Genomic DNA, 19,620 nt, shown 5'->3' with positions numbered 1-19,620 from the left:
AGTACCGTTTCAATCCAGAAAATACACAACTAAGTACTTGCCAAAAAAACGGCGATAGCCTAGTTGGTTGTGGAACGGACTGCCGAGACGAATGTCCGCAGGTTCAAATCCCAAGGGCACACACCTCTGATTTTTCTAAAAAATTATGTGTGTATTCTTTGTGAATTATCGCTTGCTTTAACGGTGAAGGAAAACATCGTGAGGAAACCTGCATACCTGAGAAATTCTCTATAGGAATTTCGAGGGTGTGTGAATTCTACCAATCCGCACTAGGCCAGCGTGGTGGACTAAGGCCTAATCCCTCTCAGTAGTAGAGGAGGCCCGTGCTCAGCAGTGGGCGAGTATATAATACAGGGCTGATATTATTATTATTATAAGTACTTGCCATGTGGGTTTTAAATATCTTCTCGAGAATTCGATTAATTTAATTATATCTTGTATCAGAAACAAATTTTTTACACTAGGGTGTATTCAATTGCTTCTCCTTATCCTTCCAGAAAAATAAGTAGTCTACAAAGCTAAACTATAAAACTTAAAAATCCATAAAAAGTATTTGTTGAGAAAGCTAACCTTCACCTCAAAACAATATTAAAAAAATACGAGAGAGATTCTAAATTCAAAATAATACAATGGCGCTCACGAATATTTTTTTTCTTATTTCGAAATAGTCAAGTTTGGATGTCAAAACGTCTGCTTTAATATACCAATATTTTGCGTGTCGGAATTTGTTCCAAAATATTAAAGTGACTGTCGGCCTTCACCGGCCGGGACCAGATAATAGGTGTACCAATTTGAGAAACCAGTTTCCAGCATGATAAAAACAAGCGACGGACGAATGGAAACAAGCCACATATTCTTTGAGAGCCTTTGTTCTGTCTTCGTAATGCACGTCAAAGCGTTACAGGGTAAATTACATGCGTCTATGTAACTTTGTTTACAAATTATCTTTCAACTTTGAAAAGGATGTTCTTGTTTAATGTTACTCAACGTAGAATTTTGTACACTCAGGGGACAATGTTAATAAATTATTTAGGGTCATATAATAAATATACCTAATACTTCAATCGGTATTCTTAAAAATGTTTAATCTGAATAATATATTATTACAGAAACAGTAAATCTGTATCTAAGTACTATGGGCCATCTGCTAAATTTTGATCAAACGCACAAAACTGATGAAAAAGGTAAATATTAAATTATAAATTCATTTTATAATCAAAAAAGGTTCGATATTAGTTTTATCATAAATGTAAAACAACGGACGAAACGTCATGCAATGAATTTTTATTACTCGCTCGTACATGACGCAACAGATGTTGGCGAGCTAAAAGCTAGCCTACGGTTATAAAAGCTGAACAATTATTGAGTCAAGAATAATTACGTCATGAAATTGTTCACTGAAATAGTGTTGGAGAGGAGTTGAAGGTCGAGTTGTAAACGCGCATGCGTGCACGTCGCTCCACATCGCCGTCGGCTTCGTCTTCCAGCCAACACTTCCAAGAAACAGTCGTTAAACTCACGTATTTTAGGTAGCAACTTAATTCCAGTAATTTTCATTGAAATTATTATAATTATTTCCATTTATACTTCAGTAACAAACAAATAAAATGTTTGGAAATAACACCAACGTAAATCAGTGCTGCTTTTTGACGCCGCTTGGAAAATCAAACTCATCATATTTTTTTTTTTTTGTATATGTGTAGGTTATAAATGATCTAGGGCCGTAGCTGTATTATTGTAATCAATTTAAATGTTTACTTTCGTGATTACCAAAGGTTAGTATTTTAATTATATATTCATTTCAATTCATATGAAAAACATTTGTGTCTATATTTGTAAAGATGAATTATTTTCCTTCACCGTCTGGTCGACTGCCATAGAACAAAGAGTTAATGAAGCTGACACTTTAAAATACCGTTTTAAAGAAATACCCGTACTCCCTGCCATGGTAAAACTGCTGTAAAACCGCAGAGACACATGTCAACACAATAGTGATGGTTATAATTCATTGACATTTCATCCGGTACATTTTGCCGTATAATAGTGCAAAAGTGTTTCCAATGGATGCGGTAACGTAATTTCCCCGAGTTCTGTTACACATTTTTTACTTGTAACCAATTGAACAGCATAGTATATTAATTGCTGAGAAAATTACCGACGCACAAGCCCCGAGGGCCTAAACCACAATGACGGCGCAACGGCGTAGAGCAGGCGACTTATAAAAACGAACAATTATTATGCATTCAACTCTTTGCTCCTCACCAATTATGCCTTATACTACGATTTCAATCATTTTCCTTTTTCGTTAGCAGAATGATTATTTCACCGGCTAATTACGTGTTACAGTTAGGAACAAAACATTGAGATTGTTTTTATTCCTAGTATTATGTATCAGTGAGTTAATGGTTTTTATAGAAATATATTTTTGAGTGCACGGTAGCCTAGTTGGGTATGCAATATTCTGCCGAGACGTATGTCCGCAGGTTAAAAATACACCACTGATTATTCGGAGTTACTTATGTATCGTTTATCAGTTAACGTTCGCCTTAACGGTAAAGGAAAAAAAACATCATGAGGAAACCTACATTATGAGAATTCTTCAAAAAAGTATTTTAAGGATATGTGAAGTCTGCCAAGCCGGCGTGGTGGGCTAAGGCCTACACTCTTAGTCTTAGTAGTACAGGTGGCTGATGCACAGCAGTTTCCTTTTTTAATTGAATTTGCAGACAATGCTCGCAGGTCATTGCTAGAAATCGCAAATTGTTTCATTGTCTGCAAATTCTATTGCATGCCAATTTAACGTCATAGACTTTCGATTAAAAATAGTCGCTGTTGTGATTGGCCATTTATCGGTCCAACTTTATTTCGTAATACTAAGCGAATACATCCACTGATGATGGTTTTTTTAATTTGATAGGAAACTGGTTTAAAAATGTAATTGAATTAAATATTTTATTTTACATGAGAGCAATTAAATAGGGCTTTGATTTCCAGGGTTCGAATCCCAGGTCAGGCACAGTGATATTGGGTTTAGCTCCTCAGTATCAGCCTAGGGTGTGGAATTTACACCGGATATGGCATTAGCATCGCACATCACATCATAAGACGGAACACACAAGGTATAAGGTGAGTGCCCTGGTGCCTTTACACCTCTGCCGATTACTCTGGAGATAAAGGTATTATGTATTCTTACAAGTAAATAGTAATTACGTCAAGTGGATACAAACTATCAAACAAAATATAAGTATAAAGTTGTATAATAGTATATATAATCAATTCTTATCCTGGTTCTAGCACTTCTAGCCATTCTATAATAATCTCCCCTTCACTTGTTAGATGAACTCATTTGGCACAGCATAATAATTTTATGATAACCTTGACCTACTGTTGTTACTAGGCTAGCTCTAATTTCTCGGTATATTTTATTGATGATTTTGTAGATACATGGCTTACAGACGTGGTAAACCTTTTCCTAATAATGGAGCAGAAAATTCAATAAAAATGGTTGATTTATTTAATGGATCAATGTTGATAACTAGTTAATATGTAAATTATAATTGCTAAAACATCATAAATAAAACCTAAATATTTTACAATGACTGTAAATAATACTGAAAAAAAACCAATATCGTAATATTAATCAATCATTATTGTTACACTATTTTTGGTTACTAAAGACTTCGGTAGAGGGCTGAGCAAATAAAATCAGAAATAAAAACCTACGAACTTGACAGACCAGGTCAAGGGAGGTGACACAACTACAATATAACAATATTATTAATTAGTTATATTGAAATTTGAAAGTATGTTAATTATGTTTTTTTGTGTTGGAATTTTATAATAAATGGACAATTCAGGATAAAAAACCCATCTATCTCATACTTGGGTTGGACTTGGGCCCATATAAATAAAATGTCGACTGTTTCGACTTCTATTAGAAAATATTCGCATAAATATTCAGTACTTACTATAAACTCTAAAATCTGAATGATAAAGCGACCGAAATAATGTCTCGATGGATTGAAAGGTGCCCAATATTTTGTAACAATAGCAACAATTACCTATATGTATGTCACTGAGGATGTCATTATATAATAAAACAAAAGACTGTTATTGGCCTCACGAAAAGAGGCGATGCGAAACAATTGCGCGTAGATAGACGATTACAAGGCGCTGAGTGTTCAATCGTCACGTAGAAGACGCCGCGGAGAAACAAAGCCGACGAGAGCCAAACAATTGGACGGCCACAAAAAGTCCCATAATTCAATTTGCATCCCGCTAGATGAATATAATCGTGGTAAGAAGTATCGACACGATTACAAGCCGCGGGCGCTCGGTGAGAACCGCTTTCGCCGCTTTTCAACACTTCTGCGAATCGATTAGATGTTGTTTCTTCCTGTGATTAGATATATCGCTTATAATGGCTATTCGATTTCGGTACGTGATACGTCCGTGAACTTCAAACTAAAATTACTATTGTTTGAAGTGTAAAACGGGGTTAATCACGAGGTATAAAAACATTTTATTCGTGATCATCTTAAACATAATGACGTATCTTAAGAATTTAAAAACTAAAACGATATGGATAAAAAAATTATAAATATATGCAAACTAGTAGGGCAGATCTATAGCAAACTAAAACTAAGCTAATGCTATTGAAATGTTAGTATCAATTACAAGTGTATTGGGTATCGCGATGCGTGTCGACACTCGACATCGACAGTCGACAGTGCGAGTGCTCTCCGAGGTGACTCGCACATTATTATGATAATGCGCCAATGCGGGCGGAGTCGATTGTATCGCACCGCTATCCGCTCTCGTAACACAATTGAATTAGCATAGCGCAGCGTCGGCCACGGCGGGCGGTCTGCGCCACGCGACCACCAAAGTACATCTTTCATTTTAGAGATTCATTCGGATTTAACGGCCGGCATTATTCTTGCCATTTTTGGATGAGTACGGTTTATTGTTTGTAATTTTACTTTACACAACTTTATAAGCTATACATGCATATTCATAATACAGATTTACATACGAATTTGATTCAAACCTATGTTTTATATGGAACCAGGTATGTAGTGTATTTTTAAATTCATTGTAGGCTCGAAGACAGATTTCGAGCCTTCAATTTAACTAATTATTTCATATGATGAGTAAGTGTTAGTTACTTATCCATAGTAATACCTAAGTATATGATTTAGAACTTAGATACGCGATAGATTTGAAAAATAGAGTCAAGTTACCCATTGTAATTCTAGTGTCTTACCTTCTGTAAATATTGTTTCTAATCTATCTATATACTTATAATAAATCTGTAGAGAGGTCAATTCTGTACATGAAACATATTTCCAAAATAACTATCAGGGGGTGATTAGGGATCGATACTGATGCCAAAAATGCAATTAGTAAAATTTTTGTCTGTCTTTCTGTCTGTCTGTATAACCGTTATAGAAACAAAAACTACTCGACGGATTTTAACGAAACTTGGTACAATTATTTTTCATACTCCTGACCTGGTTATAGTATACTTTTCATCATGCTATAATTAATAGGAGCAGAGCAGTGAAGGGAAATGTTGGGAAAACGGGAGAAGTTACTCCCTTTTTTAAGCTTCCGTCGCGTGTGCAACCTTAATGGTTAAAGCTATACAGAAATCATGTATGACGGAAATGTTCTCCTTAAAATTATATAAAAAATATCCCACGACAGCATATGTCTATCTTTTATGGTTCACTCACAATAACACGTGTAACTCCCGATAGTTTAGCAGTTCGAAGCTTTCTCATTATATTTGTCTACTCTTACGTTTATAACACTCTCAGTCATCCCTAATTAAAAAAAAGTTAACATTATTAAATATTCCATAAAAAAGAATCATAGAAATCGGTATAGAAACACCAAAGTTATACATGAAATACGCTAATAATAAGCCATCACGTGTGAATACTGAATCATGCTATATGCTTCCTTCGATTTCACCAGGATCCCATCATCAGACCCTGACCGGACAATCGGACCACCTGCATACCACCATACATTAAAAAAACATCCCGACAAATTGAGCACCTACTCCATTTTTGAAGTCCGATATCCACGCGGGCGAAGCTGCGGGCGGAAGCTAGTATAAAATATTTAATGATTTCTTATGTTTACGCGAGTGTTAGACATTAAAATTAAACTATTTTTCGGATTTGGATTTGGATTTGCCGATGAACAACACCTCAGTCCCCCCTGTGACCACGAAGGCTGCAAAGTCTTCGAAACGTAGGGAGAAAACTAAAATATTAAAACCACGAAAAGTCCGATAAAATATTAATTTATGACTGAAGTAATCCCAAGTCAACTTAAACATGCGACGTATATTCAATGTAAAATTTCAACTCAATACAGTACATTTGTACGTTATATTCGTAAGCAAACCGCACAAATAGACATCCTAGGACCTAGGTAAATTGTGCTAATGGCATGTCCACGTCCGGTGGCCAGTGTTGGCTTTATGAATGAGGCGCTGTTCGCGTTCAATGGTCCGACCGCAAACCGCAGCGACGCGGCCACCGCTTACTGTAATTATTGCAACTAGCTTCAATAGGCAAGAATAACTTCATATGAACGGTAGAGTTGGGTAATAGTGTTTAAAAATTTGTAAAAACCATACGAATTATATATTAGAATATCTTGATTGGTCAAATATCGTTTTTGCTATGCTATTAAACATAAAAAATATTATGAATTAAAATTCTATTTAACCGAGTATTGCTTGCATTATATCGAATATCGATGTAAGAAGATACTATACTCACTGGGTACAATTGTCGAGGTACCTACTTCATTAAACATAAATTAATTAGTACGATGGTACTAAGGTATTAAAAATTAGAAATGTGATAACAAGTTGTATTTAGCCAAGTCTCGCTTGTCACAAATATTAACGCTCATGATATCAATAAAATACTATTGCTGGGTGCCATTGTCGGTAAACTGCATTAGACATAAATGAATTAGTATAAACATTCGAAATTTTGAACATATGTCACCCTCCCTCGCTTGAGATTTGCGCTCGTCACTTATGAGCTGCCGTCGGCGGAGTCTAAAACTTGACAAACCTCGACGAGTGTATTTAATGGCCACTTTAGTCGAGGGAGCATTTTATTCAAGCCGGCTATCTATAGGACAAATTGCAACCGGAAAATTTACACTTAAAAGCCGGATGCTGTTGTAAATAGTTGCAATTTCCGATATATCCTATAATAGATTTAATGGGACGCGCGTACGGTTCGGTTTAAATTTATTTTGTTCCATTCTGTTAGCAGAGTTATAAATAAGGCTTATTTATTTATTTAGGAAACTCGATAGTGATGCAGCAATAAAGAAATTCAATATTTAGAAGAGTATTTATGATCATAGTAAAAGTGACGCTATTTCGTTTCGTTATTTTTGTAAGTCTTTTATTTTCTTAAATATTATCATAACATTCTTACATTTTACATTCGTAAAGCAATGCTTTATTAAAGTCCGTGAAAAGTACACCTACATGATCGGTGATACTGGCTCAGGGCCGGCTTGGAGTGTGTTCCCATGTGTCGGAAACAGAAGTGACAGTCACTGTGAGCTATAAACAATCTGTTGTTATGGTGTTGTGATAACAGATTCGGCGCGGGTCATGAATGGCGCTATCGGTGTCGGCGCGCAGCGAGCGCGGCGGGGGACGACGGCGCCCTACCGAGCTCGGGCCGGGGGGCGACCGCGGACGCGACCACACGAGCCTATCTCTTTGTACTCCTGCTTAAGTGTTAAATTAATTGTTTCTTAACGCACGCAGCCCTCAACAGATCAAGTACTACCGTGTTTGTGATCGACTATCAACATCCTCGACCCAAAGTACCCTCAAACCCCTCAAACCACTGTAGGTAAGTGCCGCATTAGTTTCGTATTTCAACACACCGCACGTGACAGTAGGACAAAGGAGTTGCCGCTTCTTAAAACTTTTTTCACCCGGTAGAGAGCATTAATTAGTGGTGCTGCATCTTTGAAAATAACCTTCTCTGTTGTCGGGCCATCACGCATTGACAGGGCGCGCGATGACGGCGCTGACGGACGGCGGCGGCGCCTCTGGCCCCGTGACTTGCACCTCGCCTTCATTACGTGCCTCTGAGCCGCTCGCCACTCGCCGCACTAACAAGCCGGGCTAATGCAATGAGTTGCAAAACCCAACACCGTCGTCGATTCGATTTTTTTGTTATCATTCGAATGTTATCTTTTTCACAAACACAGAGGACACATTTTGTCTTGGCAGAGAAACTGGCCGAAATATTCCAGGAGCCGACTAGACGGCTCTGATGACATTAATGAGTCTGACTGATACTTTTAAATCTCCGAGGACTGTATTAGTTTCTTTTACAGCGCTCATGACCGGAGACCTCCATTAGCTGGGGGCGGGAACAACAAAGGAGTACGAAGGGGTCCGTTGAGAGTAATCATTGATGTTGATTATAGCGGCGACCTGCGAGACACTGTATCGAATCGTTGCTCACGCTGTTTGTTTACACATCATTTTAGACGGATTATTTTTCAATAATGTTCTATTATAATAAAAGATACACACTTCTTTACAATTAATTAATTTTCCAAATGCAGTTTTTTCTACAGGCTTTAATTGTAAAAATTATTAATAAAATATTACAACGATGTATCAACGTGTTTCGTTTTCGTTTAGATTATCTCGTACGTATGTGAACAATGTCTCTTAAGATATTGATTATTATTAGTTGTTGCTTGCGTCTTCGCCCACGTGAAAAAGGATTTCTCGGTACAAAAAACCTTAAAACTATTTCCAACCGCAACGTCATCTATTTAAAAAATCTGATTAAAATAGCAATTATTTTTGTGTTGCTTTAAAATTACGAGACGAGCTTGCAGTTCGCCTGATGGTAAGCGATACGACCGCAACTAAACAGTAGAAACACCATCCAACACCATGAATTACAAAGTATTGTTGGATATTCCACTGCGCTCGCCATCCTGAGACATGAGGTGTTAAGTCTTATTATATCCAGCAGTTACATTAAGTCTCATGAGACTATATTAACAGAATAAAAAGTAGACTATGTCTCGGCCCAGGAAATAGTCTACCCGTGTGCCAAGTGTTAACCACATTCAGTAGATTCTGCGGTTATTTTCAATAAACATACAAAAATGCAAACATCCAATCATTCACATTTATAAGTAGTCAAAGTAAGATTAGTTAGGTAAGATTAATAACGGTGTAACTGTATCAGCCACAGCCTACATAAATAGATGGTCAACTATTGAGAAACAGGGAATACTCAAGTCAATAATTATCGAGCACGCTTAACGGTTCAAAATGAATATCAGCGGGGCTAACTAGCAGTATTAAAAGGTTATTTGTGGTCATGGCAGGAAACTGCAGTTGGCTTGTGGTCGGAACATTTTTGTACGTTGTGTGGTGAATGTTAAAATTATTTAAGTTGTATAGGGATATTATAACACACCAGTGTTTTTAATGATCTATCTTATATTTCATAGTTTAGATCTAATTAATACTTATTTATAAAAATGTATATGAACTTATATATTCAGGGATTTCTGATATTTATGTTAAACTCTAAAAAGAAAAGCATGATGCTCGAGATGCGCTGTAGGTAACGCTATTACGCTGTAGGTAGCTCTCAGAAACTGTCATTCATCTTACATATCAATTATAACCATCACGTGCTTCTTGTGTTGAAAGAAGACTCGCGGGGGAAGAAATTAGCTAGATTAGGGTGCATATTTTTAATTAAGTCTAAGAAGTAAAGATTCTAAATAATTAAACAATTTCGAAACATCAACTGTTTACAAAATATCCGCAAGCTATTAGGACATTTCGCCTAATGATTTCATTTTGTTCGATAAGGTATCTATATATTATGCCTAATTAATTTAAATACTAAAATCTATGACAATAAAAACATAAGGCACAGCAGTAAAGCACTCAAGCGCAAAATCGTCTAAATACAAAACAATAAGATTTAAAGCGCTATAAATCGCCGATAACACGTACACAGACAGATTTGCACTTCGTTAATTTTTTGTGAACGCGTCCCTATTATGCGTTCCTAACATTGTTAAATTTGTCACCCGCTTCGTTGTGCTGTGGAATTTCGAAGAGAATATCTTTAGGATTTCAAACGGGTTTTTATGGCTTAGTACTTATTCTTTTATTAATTAAACAAAGTATATTCTAGTTGCTTTAGTAATCATATTATTTTTAAAGCTAATTATTTAATTATTATAAATAATCCAATTAAAATATTTGTTCTTGTTAGACAATTAAAAAAATTAAAAGGACAAATTAATCGTGCAATTGTTTTAAGAAACAATAACTCATTACCAGCGGTGAAAAATTTTGCTTCGTTAATTAATAATATTATTTAAAACAAGATTATCACTGATTAAGTATGAAATGTGGTTCCAGAATGACATTTGAAAATACTGTATTAAAACAGTAAAATCCGTCACAACTGTTTAAAATGTAAACTGATAACCGATTCCCCACATTAACGGAAGTTAGTAAATAATAAATCAATCTACGTCAAACTATACACTTTTTAGAAAAGTATAACCTTACGCGTCAAAGCCTAAGGAAAATGAACCATATTTCCATGTAAAAAATGTCCTCAAGAATCACTGATACACAGTTCTAACAAATCTTCAATCATATGAATCAGATAATTTACTGAAAGTTCGACTGGAACGTCGCGAGCACGCAGTAAATATTGTTTCAGACAGCTTCATTTAAATACCTTTTGTCAATGAACGGGTTGAACACGACTTGGTGCGATAAAAAAGAATTATGACGGGGTGCTGTCGCCACTGTACACGGGTTTATTTCTTCCCTAATTGTTTCATGCGGGAAATATTTTAATTAGAACCTATTTTGGACGCGATTTCGACATGTGTTTATGTGTACACTGCTTGTACTGTTATGATTATTAAATAATTCGTTAAATAATACGGTATAAAACTATAAACATTTATAGCTAAATTTGTGCCTCCCGTAGATAATAAAAAAGGGATAAAAACTTATACGTTATCATTAATTATCATGGAACATTTTATACTAAGTTGATACATATAACTTCGCGTATTTGAATTGTAATTAGGTACTCAAGTAGGTACATATTATGGATTTGTATATTATGATGTTTTGTTTATATTATTGTAGTGATTTCTGACTTATCCAAAACGTTTCTATTAACTTTACATGCGTACTTTTTAATATAATACTCAAATTATTTGTTAACAAATTGACTCCTAGTTATATGATGATAATGTACAGTTCTTATCCTATCAATGCGGAAAAATGAGGAATTTCCTTTTAAAATATGAAGCCGGTAAAGCCGCTACTAATATCAGTTTGTAATAATATCGATCACACACGACGTGCTACTGGTTCACACGGAAAAAGTTACAGCTAAATTATAAATCGTCTTTACATTATCCAGGATAATGAAAATCATGTAAAGAAAACCAATAAGGATTATGTTAAAGTGATTGCAATAAAGCTGCGCCGTAATAACTTCCATCAATAACTCTAATACATTCTATCAAGCAAATTGTCACACGCAAAAACCTGGTCTGACCAACACGACTAATGGCACTTCAGAGCAAAACAAATTCTTTACTTTTTTGCTGTAAATATCTCCAGCACACTCTAAGTGGCCAGGACTTGAGCGTAATCCTTCGTGTAAACTCACACAATACGTTATCAAAAGTGACAGATCTCGAGTGGTCATTGTTGATATTAAGCTAATGCCATTTCGCCATCCATTATTCCGGATTTGGTGAATTTACTAACGTTCTCGTCGCGTTGACAATACAAAAAGCACCTTAATCCCCACAACAACCATTTAGGACTATTACAAATAAAAGTTTGTCGGTCGCCGGTCGTCGGTCCTCGGTGCGGCTCAATGCCACAATGGCCATTGACGGGCTTCACGCTGCGCCCGCTGTGAATGGGACATCACCAAAAAAATCTATTAGACACGCATAATGTTTGTGATGTATGGAACGATGTGCAGACTAGTTGATACTTTACGATTTACTTGTACCGAATAACTGGGTTTTATAGTAAAGTTATGGTTGTGAAAATGATTAATCACTATCAAAATTGATGATTTATGGGCAAAATACACTCGAGCGCGAATACAATATCTATCCATTTTTTATACACAAAATCTTTTTATAAATTTATTTAGGTTCAACGGATAATGATATAAGAGTATCTAAGCATGTAAGTAATATTATACTGTATGTAAACTTATCTGATACAAAGCAATAATAGTTGCTAATAAAAATAAAAAAGATAAAACATTATCATAATCTACTCTTATTAATTTCTCTTAGCTCTATGTTCTGACACGTGTGATACAATGGTAATAACGCTATGGCTGTAACTCAAAGCGAGAGATCAATATCGATACAATCCAATAATAAGATGTTTAAGATATCTATCTTTCAAATTTAATATCGAATACACCTTCATACATTAATAAAGAACATCGCTTTTATTCTTTTATACAATACAACAGTTATATTACAATCACATTTCCCCAATTTACAAATAAACCCCGCAGAGATGACGTATGAATATTGATTGCGCGGAAACAATGCGAATTCCTTTCGGAAATTTGTACTGCAATCGATTACTAACACAATCGATGTTTATTATGACTGGGCGAGTTTTGACAATGATCGAAATTCGTTTATACAATTACAAAGGGGTTATGTAGACTTTTGTCGATTGTTACAGAGTTTGCCGTTTTGCAATTGCGAAAAGAGCAACACGGCTTGCAATCGTATTACTATTGGGCGTATTGAATTTATTAGTTATTTGGCGAAACAATAGTTTCATTACAATATTGTATAGTTGGTTGGTAAAATAATCAAATTTTATAATTTTAATGTGACGAAGGTTAATTTTGATGACAGCACAATTTATTCATCTAACTTAATGCCTTATAAGTATTAGGTATGGTAGTTAATAAAAACTGAAATATGCATGTTTGCCTACAATAAACATGCATTTCTATTTCATACCTAATAATCCGTGATTAAAGATAACATCTTATGTGACTCTGAAGATCATAATGTCGATTAAGAATGTTTCATTAACTACAATTTATTATTATGACGGTAATATCAAATATAATAAGTATAAAGCAAACTGCACTATTCAACTTTATCCAGTGGTCAATAAAGGCGATTTTAATTCAACCGTTATGATATGACGTAAGTAAGTAGGTATTCTGTTTATTGACTGAACCATATAGAGCAGCAAATCGCTTTTATTTCTCTACAATATTATCAAAATAGACACAGAAACATAAAAACTTACAATGGACTTGTTGTTTGTAGGCGGCGCCGGGAGCGGCGTGTACATATCTGTTATCATCGTCCAACACAACACTAACACATAGCGCATAAACAATCAAACACCGAAGACGACTTCACATCGCTAATGTTTCGTGGCGCTGCGTGTCGCGACTCGCGCCGTCACCGGGCATCGACAGCCTTGCACTGCGGCCACGGGGCAGAGGGGGCGGTGGGGGGTTTGTGTCTGTTACGAGCGGGGCGGCGGGGGGGCTGGTAGTGGGCGGGCCGAACCAATCCCAGCCTCTTACCGCGGCCCGCCCACGTAGCGGTCCGCCCGCAAGGTCGTAAGGCGGGCGTATCGATCGCACGCGCTACCACGGGACTCCATTTTATTTCGGCTCCCTCGATTTGCATAAACTTTTTTGTTTCAAAATTTTATTAGACTATTATATATACTGTTTACGGTTTTAAGATGATATCTTTTGTACGATTGTTGTGTCTTTTATGTTTGGAAATTGATAACAAAAAGAGACAAACATGTTGAGAGCCTTTTATTGGAGTAATTTAAAAGCGAATTATAGGATACTTTAGCTAAAAAAAATTTAGTTTTTTATTTGGAGAACCTGTTTTTATTTTATTTTTTGAGTTCGAGATCTGCAACTTTCTTTTTTTATGTCAATAAGTAACATTAGTTTCTAAATTTGATATTTAAAGTTTAATATTAATTTTATTTGACTTTAATTGTCTTTTGAGACTAATTGGTTTATTTTAATACATAATATTGCTTGTTTAGACTACATAATATACAGATGGTCTTTATTTGTGTTTCTGAAGTAGCTTTTCTGTGATGTTTATTATTCCTGAATAGTTGACATATCATGTTGCTTTTGTTTTACTATTACTACACTTATGTCATCTGTTTGCAAGCCCGACTTAAAATAGCTTCTGTGTATTGGACCATAATATCACAAAGAAGATTCAAAAGTTACAAAGTGGCCGAATCTTCAAAATATTTTAAACTAACCGCTCCATCCGTGTGAAAAAGTTTTTCCGGGATAAAAGTCCCGCTATCTATATATTATCCCGGAATAAAAAGTGGCCTACGTCCTTCCCCGGATCTTAATCTCTCTCTATGTACAATTTTATCGAAATCGCTTTATTTTTTATCTATGAAAGCCAGACATGTAGAGTTACGTATACTTTCGCATATTTGAATATTATAATAAAATAGCAATTTATAATATAAAAATTTATTAAACAATTGTGTTCTGTAAAGACTCGTATTTGTATTTTTCAAATAAGTTCCTTTGTATTTAAGTCATTTACAATATATGCATCACTGAAATAAAAACAAACGACTTTTATTTTAATGTTAACATGTCATATACTTAATCATTTTACTGTTATCTATATTCTGCTTGTAGATTAGATAAAAAATGAGCTCTGACGAGCATTAGTACAAGGCACAATATTAATACCTTACTGGTGGTAGGTCTCTCATATGTGAGAGTCCGCCTGGGTAGATACTACCGCAATGTATTTCTGCCGCCAAGCAATAATGTGTAGTCACTGTTGTGTCCTGATTTGAAGGATTTTGTAGCCAGTGCAACTACTGGACATAATAGGACATAACATCTCATGTCTCAGGATGGCGAGCGCAGTGGAATACCAAATAATACTTTGTAATTCAAGGTGCTGGATGGTGATTTTACGGTTAAAGTCGGTCGTATAGCTTATCATCAGGCGAACGGAAAGCTTGTCTCGTCATTCAAATCAATTAAATAAAACCTATGAAGTAATTAATAGTAATGTCTGCATAATATGACTTTTTAAATAAAATAATGAAAGTACAACCACCAATGATATTCAAACATTATAGATCTGTCATAACTTAACACATACAAAGAATAAAGTATGCATACTTATACATACTTACACATTCTTAATGTTGACGTGTCAAGTAAAACAGATGTCTTATTTATCCGAAAATGAATAAAAAATACAGCTATTATTGTCATTTCTGCGTAGTGTATGTAAATGTCCAAATGAAGATAATTGTGGGTCGTCAGATAGCGCGTTCTAATGGCATATCTACCTTATCATTGACATAGTTGTATAGTAAGATCATAGTATTGTCAGTCAAATACCTATCAGTGCAGACTCGTGACCATGAAGGCTGCAGTCTTGGAAATATCGGGAGAAAATAATAATATAAATAACCACGAAAAAACCCGTAAATAGTTTTATTTCAAGATCATACTAGTTCACTGTAAGAGCTGTTATGGAAGTCTCTGATCTATATTAAGCGTACCACTTATGTTAAGCTTTCCTATTTGTAAAAATCAAATATTTGTTAGATATTATTTATAGAGAGTAGTTCTACCTAATTACTTACGCTGCAGTAGAAAATATTGCAATTTGTAAATTATAAACTACTTGTATAGTACGTGCAATTTAAAATCAAGAGTTTCGAAAAATATATTAAACCGTAAGATAAAGAAAATAAAAAACAAAATGTGTTTTAAACAAAAAAAGTGAAATACGTGTCTACTTAAGATATAGCCAGAGATTAAGAGCATCTGGTATTATTTTATGAAATTAACGCGCTACTTTTGAAAGGGTGCTTATAGAGAAATAATTCGTCGGCTACGTTCTCATTCCCTTCCCCAGAAACATCCGATAGCAAACCATTATCGACTTAATAAGAAGGACGAGTCCGAACAAGGTGTTAAAGATAATGAAATATAATTCTTATCACATAAAAAAACTTTACAAACTACGCGACCAAATAACACGTAATGGTCCAGGTAAAAAAACGTCGTAAAAGTATAAAAGTTTGCGGGAAATAAAAAAATGTAATGGCGCCCTTCCGCACCCCGCGACTACGCACACCGATAAATATTCTAAAAGGAACGTCGACGCTTTAAGAATAGCTTAAGCGGCTAATAGTTTTATGACACGCATAACACGGTTGAACTTTTCCCAAATAGCTCTGTCTAATAATATGCTTTAACACTGTGGCATAAAGTATAACATCGCATGTACGATAGGAAACAGGAAATGACAGTCGCAGGCATTATAGCGACATTAGACAGGGGTGCCATCAGGTTTATAAAATAGTGAAATTGTACTGAGGTATACCTTCACCGAGGGTTAGACGGACGGACGCGCGGACGGGGTCGCGGGGGACGGGGTGAGAGATAGGCGTGTCCAGGATAACGAAATAAAAATGCTCCGGGCCGCTCATGGGAGACCGTGCGAACTCCGCTTAACGCAATAAACATTTTAATTTGAACACGAAACTCACGCTGAGATGTGAAATTACAGCATGAGAGGGCGGCGTGTGCAAAAGAAATCAAATTACGGAAAAATTCGCGAGAGCCGATATTTTTTGAAGATCTATAGGCGCGCATTCGTAGCCGAATGAAAATCATTCATTTGCTTAATGTCCCTTTTTATATTCAATTCGCATTACTGGGTATTCATTGAAATCCGTTAACTGACTGACATTCATTTATCGTTCGACATGCAGATAACCATCAAAACCATAATTAATGTTACGTAAAGTAATAATAAATAACTTTTTGAACTTTAACTAAATTTTAGAACTAAAATAATACTAAAATTAATCGGGAAGGACATAAAAGAAAACGGACCATAGTCCGTTTTTCCTCATAAGGAAGAATGTTTAACTCCAAAAGAATATAAACACGACTCATGGAATTAGGTCGAGACAACATCTATATGAAGAAGTAGACACTATATGTAAAATTAGACATGCTTAGCCGAAAACTAATTTTCTATTATAGCAATATCTAGTTTGATAATAAAAGATTACACTAAAGAAAGCTATGTAAGAAGCTGACAACTTAGAACTTATCAACATATTATACGTGTTTATGTATATTTCTTCAAATCGTTATCGTTTTGTGTGACTTTAGGTGGTCAAAAATCACTCATTTATAATATTTCTTTACCTTAAGTAAAATCGTACACAGATATAACTGTTATTGTAGTACAAATGAAATCGGTTAAAAACACAGATGAAAGACGTCTAAACAGCTTCGTATACCTCCATTCAGATGTTTCCTACAGCTGTTATGTTTGACCGGCACCGTCGGCAGTATGACCGGCGGAAATAGGCGGAAGTGAGCGTCGCCGGATCGCATCATCGACCTCCACCGGTCACGACCATTTAGTGTCTGTACAGTTTCAATGACAGCAAATCAATCTCGATTGGCTATGATTCGTTACGATTTTAAAACGAAGATAAACTTCGGGTATAGCAAATAACAGATGTTTTAATATTAAATTATTGCTATCGATTGCAAGCTGGACGGTAAGAGAATAACATTAATTGTAAATTAGCTTAGAGCTTATTATGAGTGAGGCATAATACACATAAAAGATATGGGTACTAGAGAGTCCAATAATACTTTTAGTAAATAATTCATAGATTGCAGAAACCATAACAGATTAAGACTAAGTTTTATCTATTCACACAAAGTATTTAATTAAAAATATGTAATCCTTTAAAGTGTAAATATAAACCAAATATTTCGTACTAAAATCAAATAAAAATCGGCAATCAGGAAGCGCTTAGATATGACGGATTAAATTCATTATATTGCTGAAAGAGAAAACATTACATACTTTATTCAAAATAAATTGGTGTCTTTACTGTATCATCGCAACCATATTGATACGTTTACAAACAATGACTTTAATTATGGCCTATACTTTCTAATTACTGAAAGTTGGACTCAAAGAAATGACAGGCTGTCATTGTCCCGCGCAAAGTTCTTGCTACAAGGTAAACAATGGCCGAAGTATAAAGGCAAAATTATGTGTAAAGTGTAAATTATACCTTCCGCCCAACGTTAGTTGTGTTTGACAACTTTAATGTACAAATAACAATCGTTTATATCGTTGACAATGTTATATAATGCTTATTCGGATACCAATAACCGATGTGGCTTGTACACAAAGTTTACAATGTACGTAAAATAAGCGTCAATTTCAAATGATAGCTTTAAAATAATTTTAAAATCCTAATGTTTATTTGTTGGTTTTTATGTGTGTTTATTATTTAAATTTATAATTTGATTTTGAAATTTTAAACCCATTACTGTACTGTTAAAGGAATGTCTAGCAGTTGCTGTTAACCACAGAGACGTCTAGTTTATACATATATGTTAATAGCTGTTGTTAGTTACTTAAATCAATCATACGTAATATTGTCTAAGTACATGCACAATTGTATTTCCAATTTATATCACAATACTAATATATATAGGCATATAAAAATGATTTTGTTGAAAAATATAAGCAAGCTTTTGAATTAATAAAAAATTGTAACAACGAATGTGAAACTTTATGACAAAAGTATGCATAAGCAATACAGTCCCTTGGGGTTATTTATTAATTTAATATTGTATGTCCATTGCGGTCAATAAATTGCGCATAGATAATTCTAATTCATTACACGTAATTGCTTAATGATATCAGAGCGGCCATTCCTACGACGCCTGTGGCATTACGATTTTCCGGTACCAGGTCGGGAAATTATATCGAAATGTCCAATGACGAAATCAGTAATTTATTTTGATTTGTCGTCGATCGATGGACACTGTGAAATAGGCATTGTGCGAGCGTTGAGAGCCACGAGTAATGCATTCGACACGGGATGAAGGCGCTCCGACGTCGATGCGCGTGCGCGTGCTTCGAGTCACGTGATGGAACCAACCCATTTGTTTTATTATAAATGTAATAAAATGTTACATTTATAATAAAACAATTAATGCAAATAAGATTACAGATCAATGTATAATTCTTAACACACGTTGTAAATATTTTTATATATCAAATGATTTCATTTAATTAATAATTCATAATGTACTTATGTATTCATTTTCAGCTCAAGACAGTGAAACTGAGATTATAAAATATTCTATTAGAATAATAGGTTATCGGCCAGCTTTACGTTGGTAAAGCTGGCCGATAACCTATTATATTATATATAACCTATTATATCTCAATGGAAAATTTAAATTTCGAAATATGTAACTATCATATTATTGCAATCCATATCTATATATCTCTAACCCAATCTAATTTAATTTGGCTAAAGAAATATCTTATTCATTCTCAAATACTGACCAATCTAAAGACAAGGGGATGCACCAGCAATATTAGCAAGCATTTTAAATACTTACTCAACGTTCCGCAAATTGCATTAAACGCGAG

At 35.0% G+C, this 19,620-nt stretch overlaps 1 protein-coding gene and 1 long non-coding RNA gene across 5 annotated transcripts in view; one reads left to right on the top strand and one right to left on the bottom strand.

The window, feature by feature from the left end:
- The window catches only part of LOC115443482 (transcription factor Sp9), a 77,633-nt gene that overhangs the window by 9,462 nt on the left and 48,551 nt on the right, over positions 1–19,620 (bottom strand). Inside the window, exon 1 of one of the 4 annotated variants that reach the window (XM_030168912.2) lies at positions 13,397–13,588. The exons of the other annotated variants lie outside the window; for them this stretch is intronic. Coding sequence (XP_030024772.1) covers positions 13,397–13,483 — 87 coding nt within the window. The 5' untranslated portion in view covers positions 13,484–13,588. Of the gene's footprint in view, positions 1–13,396; positions 13,589–19,620 lie in introns of those variants that run through there. 4 annotated transcript variants of the gene reach the window in all.
- Positions 1,443–8,689, top strand: LOC115443484. The gene is made up of 4 exons (XR_003938617.1): positions 1,443–1,529; positions 2,995–3,126; positions 7,820–7,907; positions 8,401–8,689. It is a non-coding gene; the product is annotated as an uncharacterized LOC115443484 (long non-coding RNA).

Source organism: Manduca sexta, chromosome 17 (assembly GCF_014839805.1).
Source record: "Manduca sexta isolate Smith_Timp_Sample1 chromosome 17, JHU_Msex_v1.0, whole genome shotgun sequence".
NCBI classification, from domain to species: Eukaryota; Metazoa; Arthropoda; class Insecta; order Lepidoptera; family Sphingidae; genus Manduca; species Manduca sexta.
This window is presented reverse-complemented; position numbering and strand designations above follow the sequence as displayed.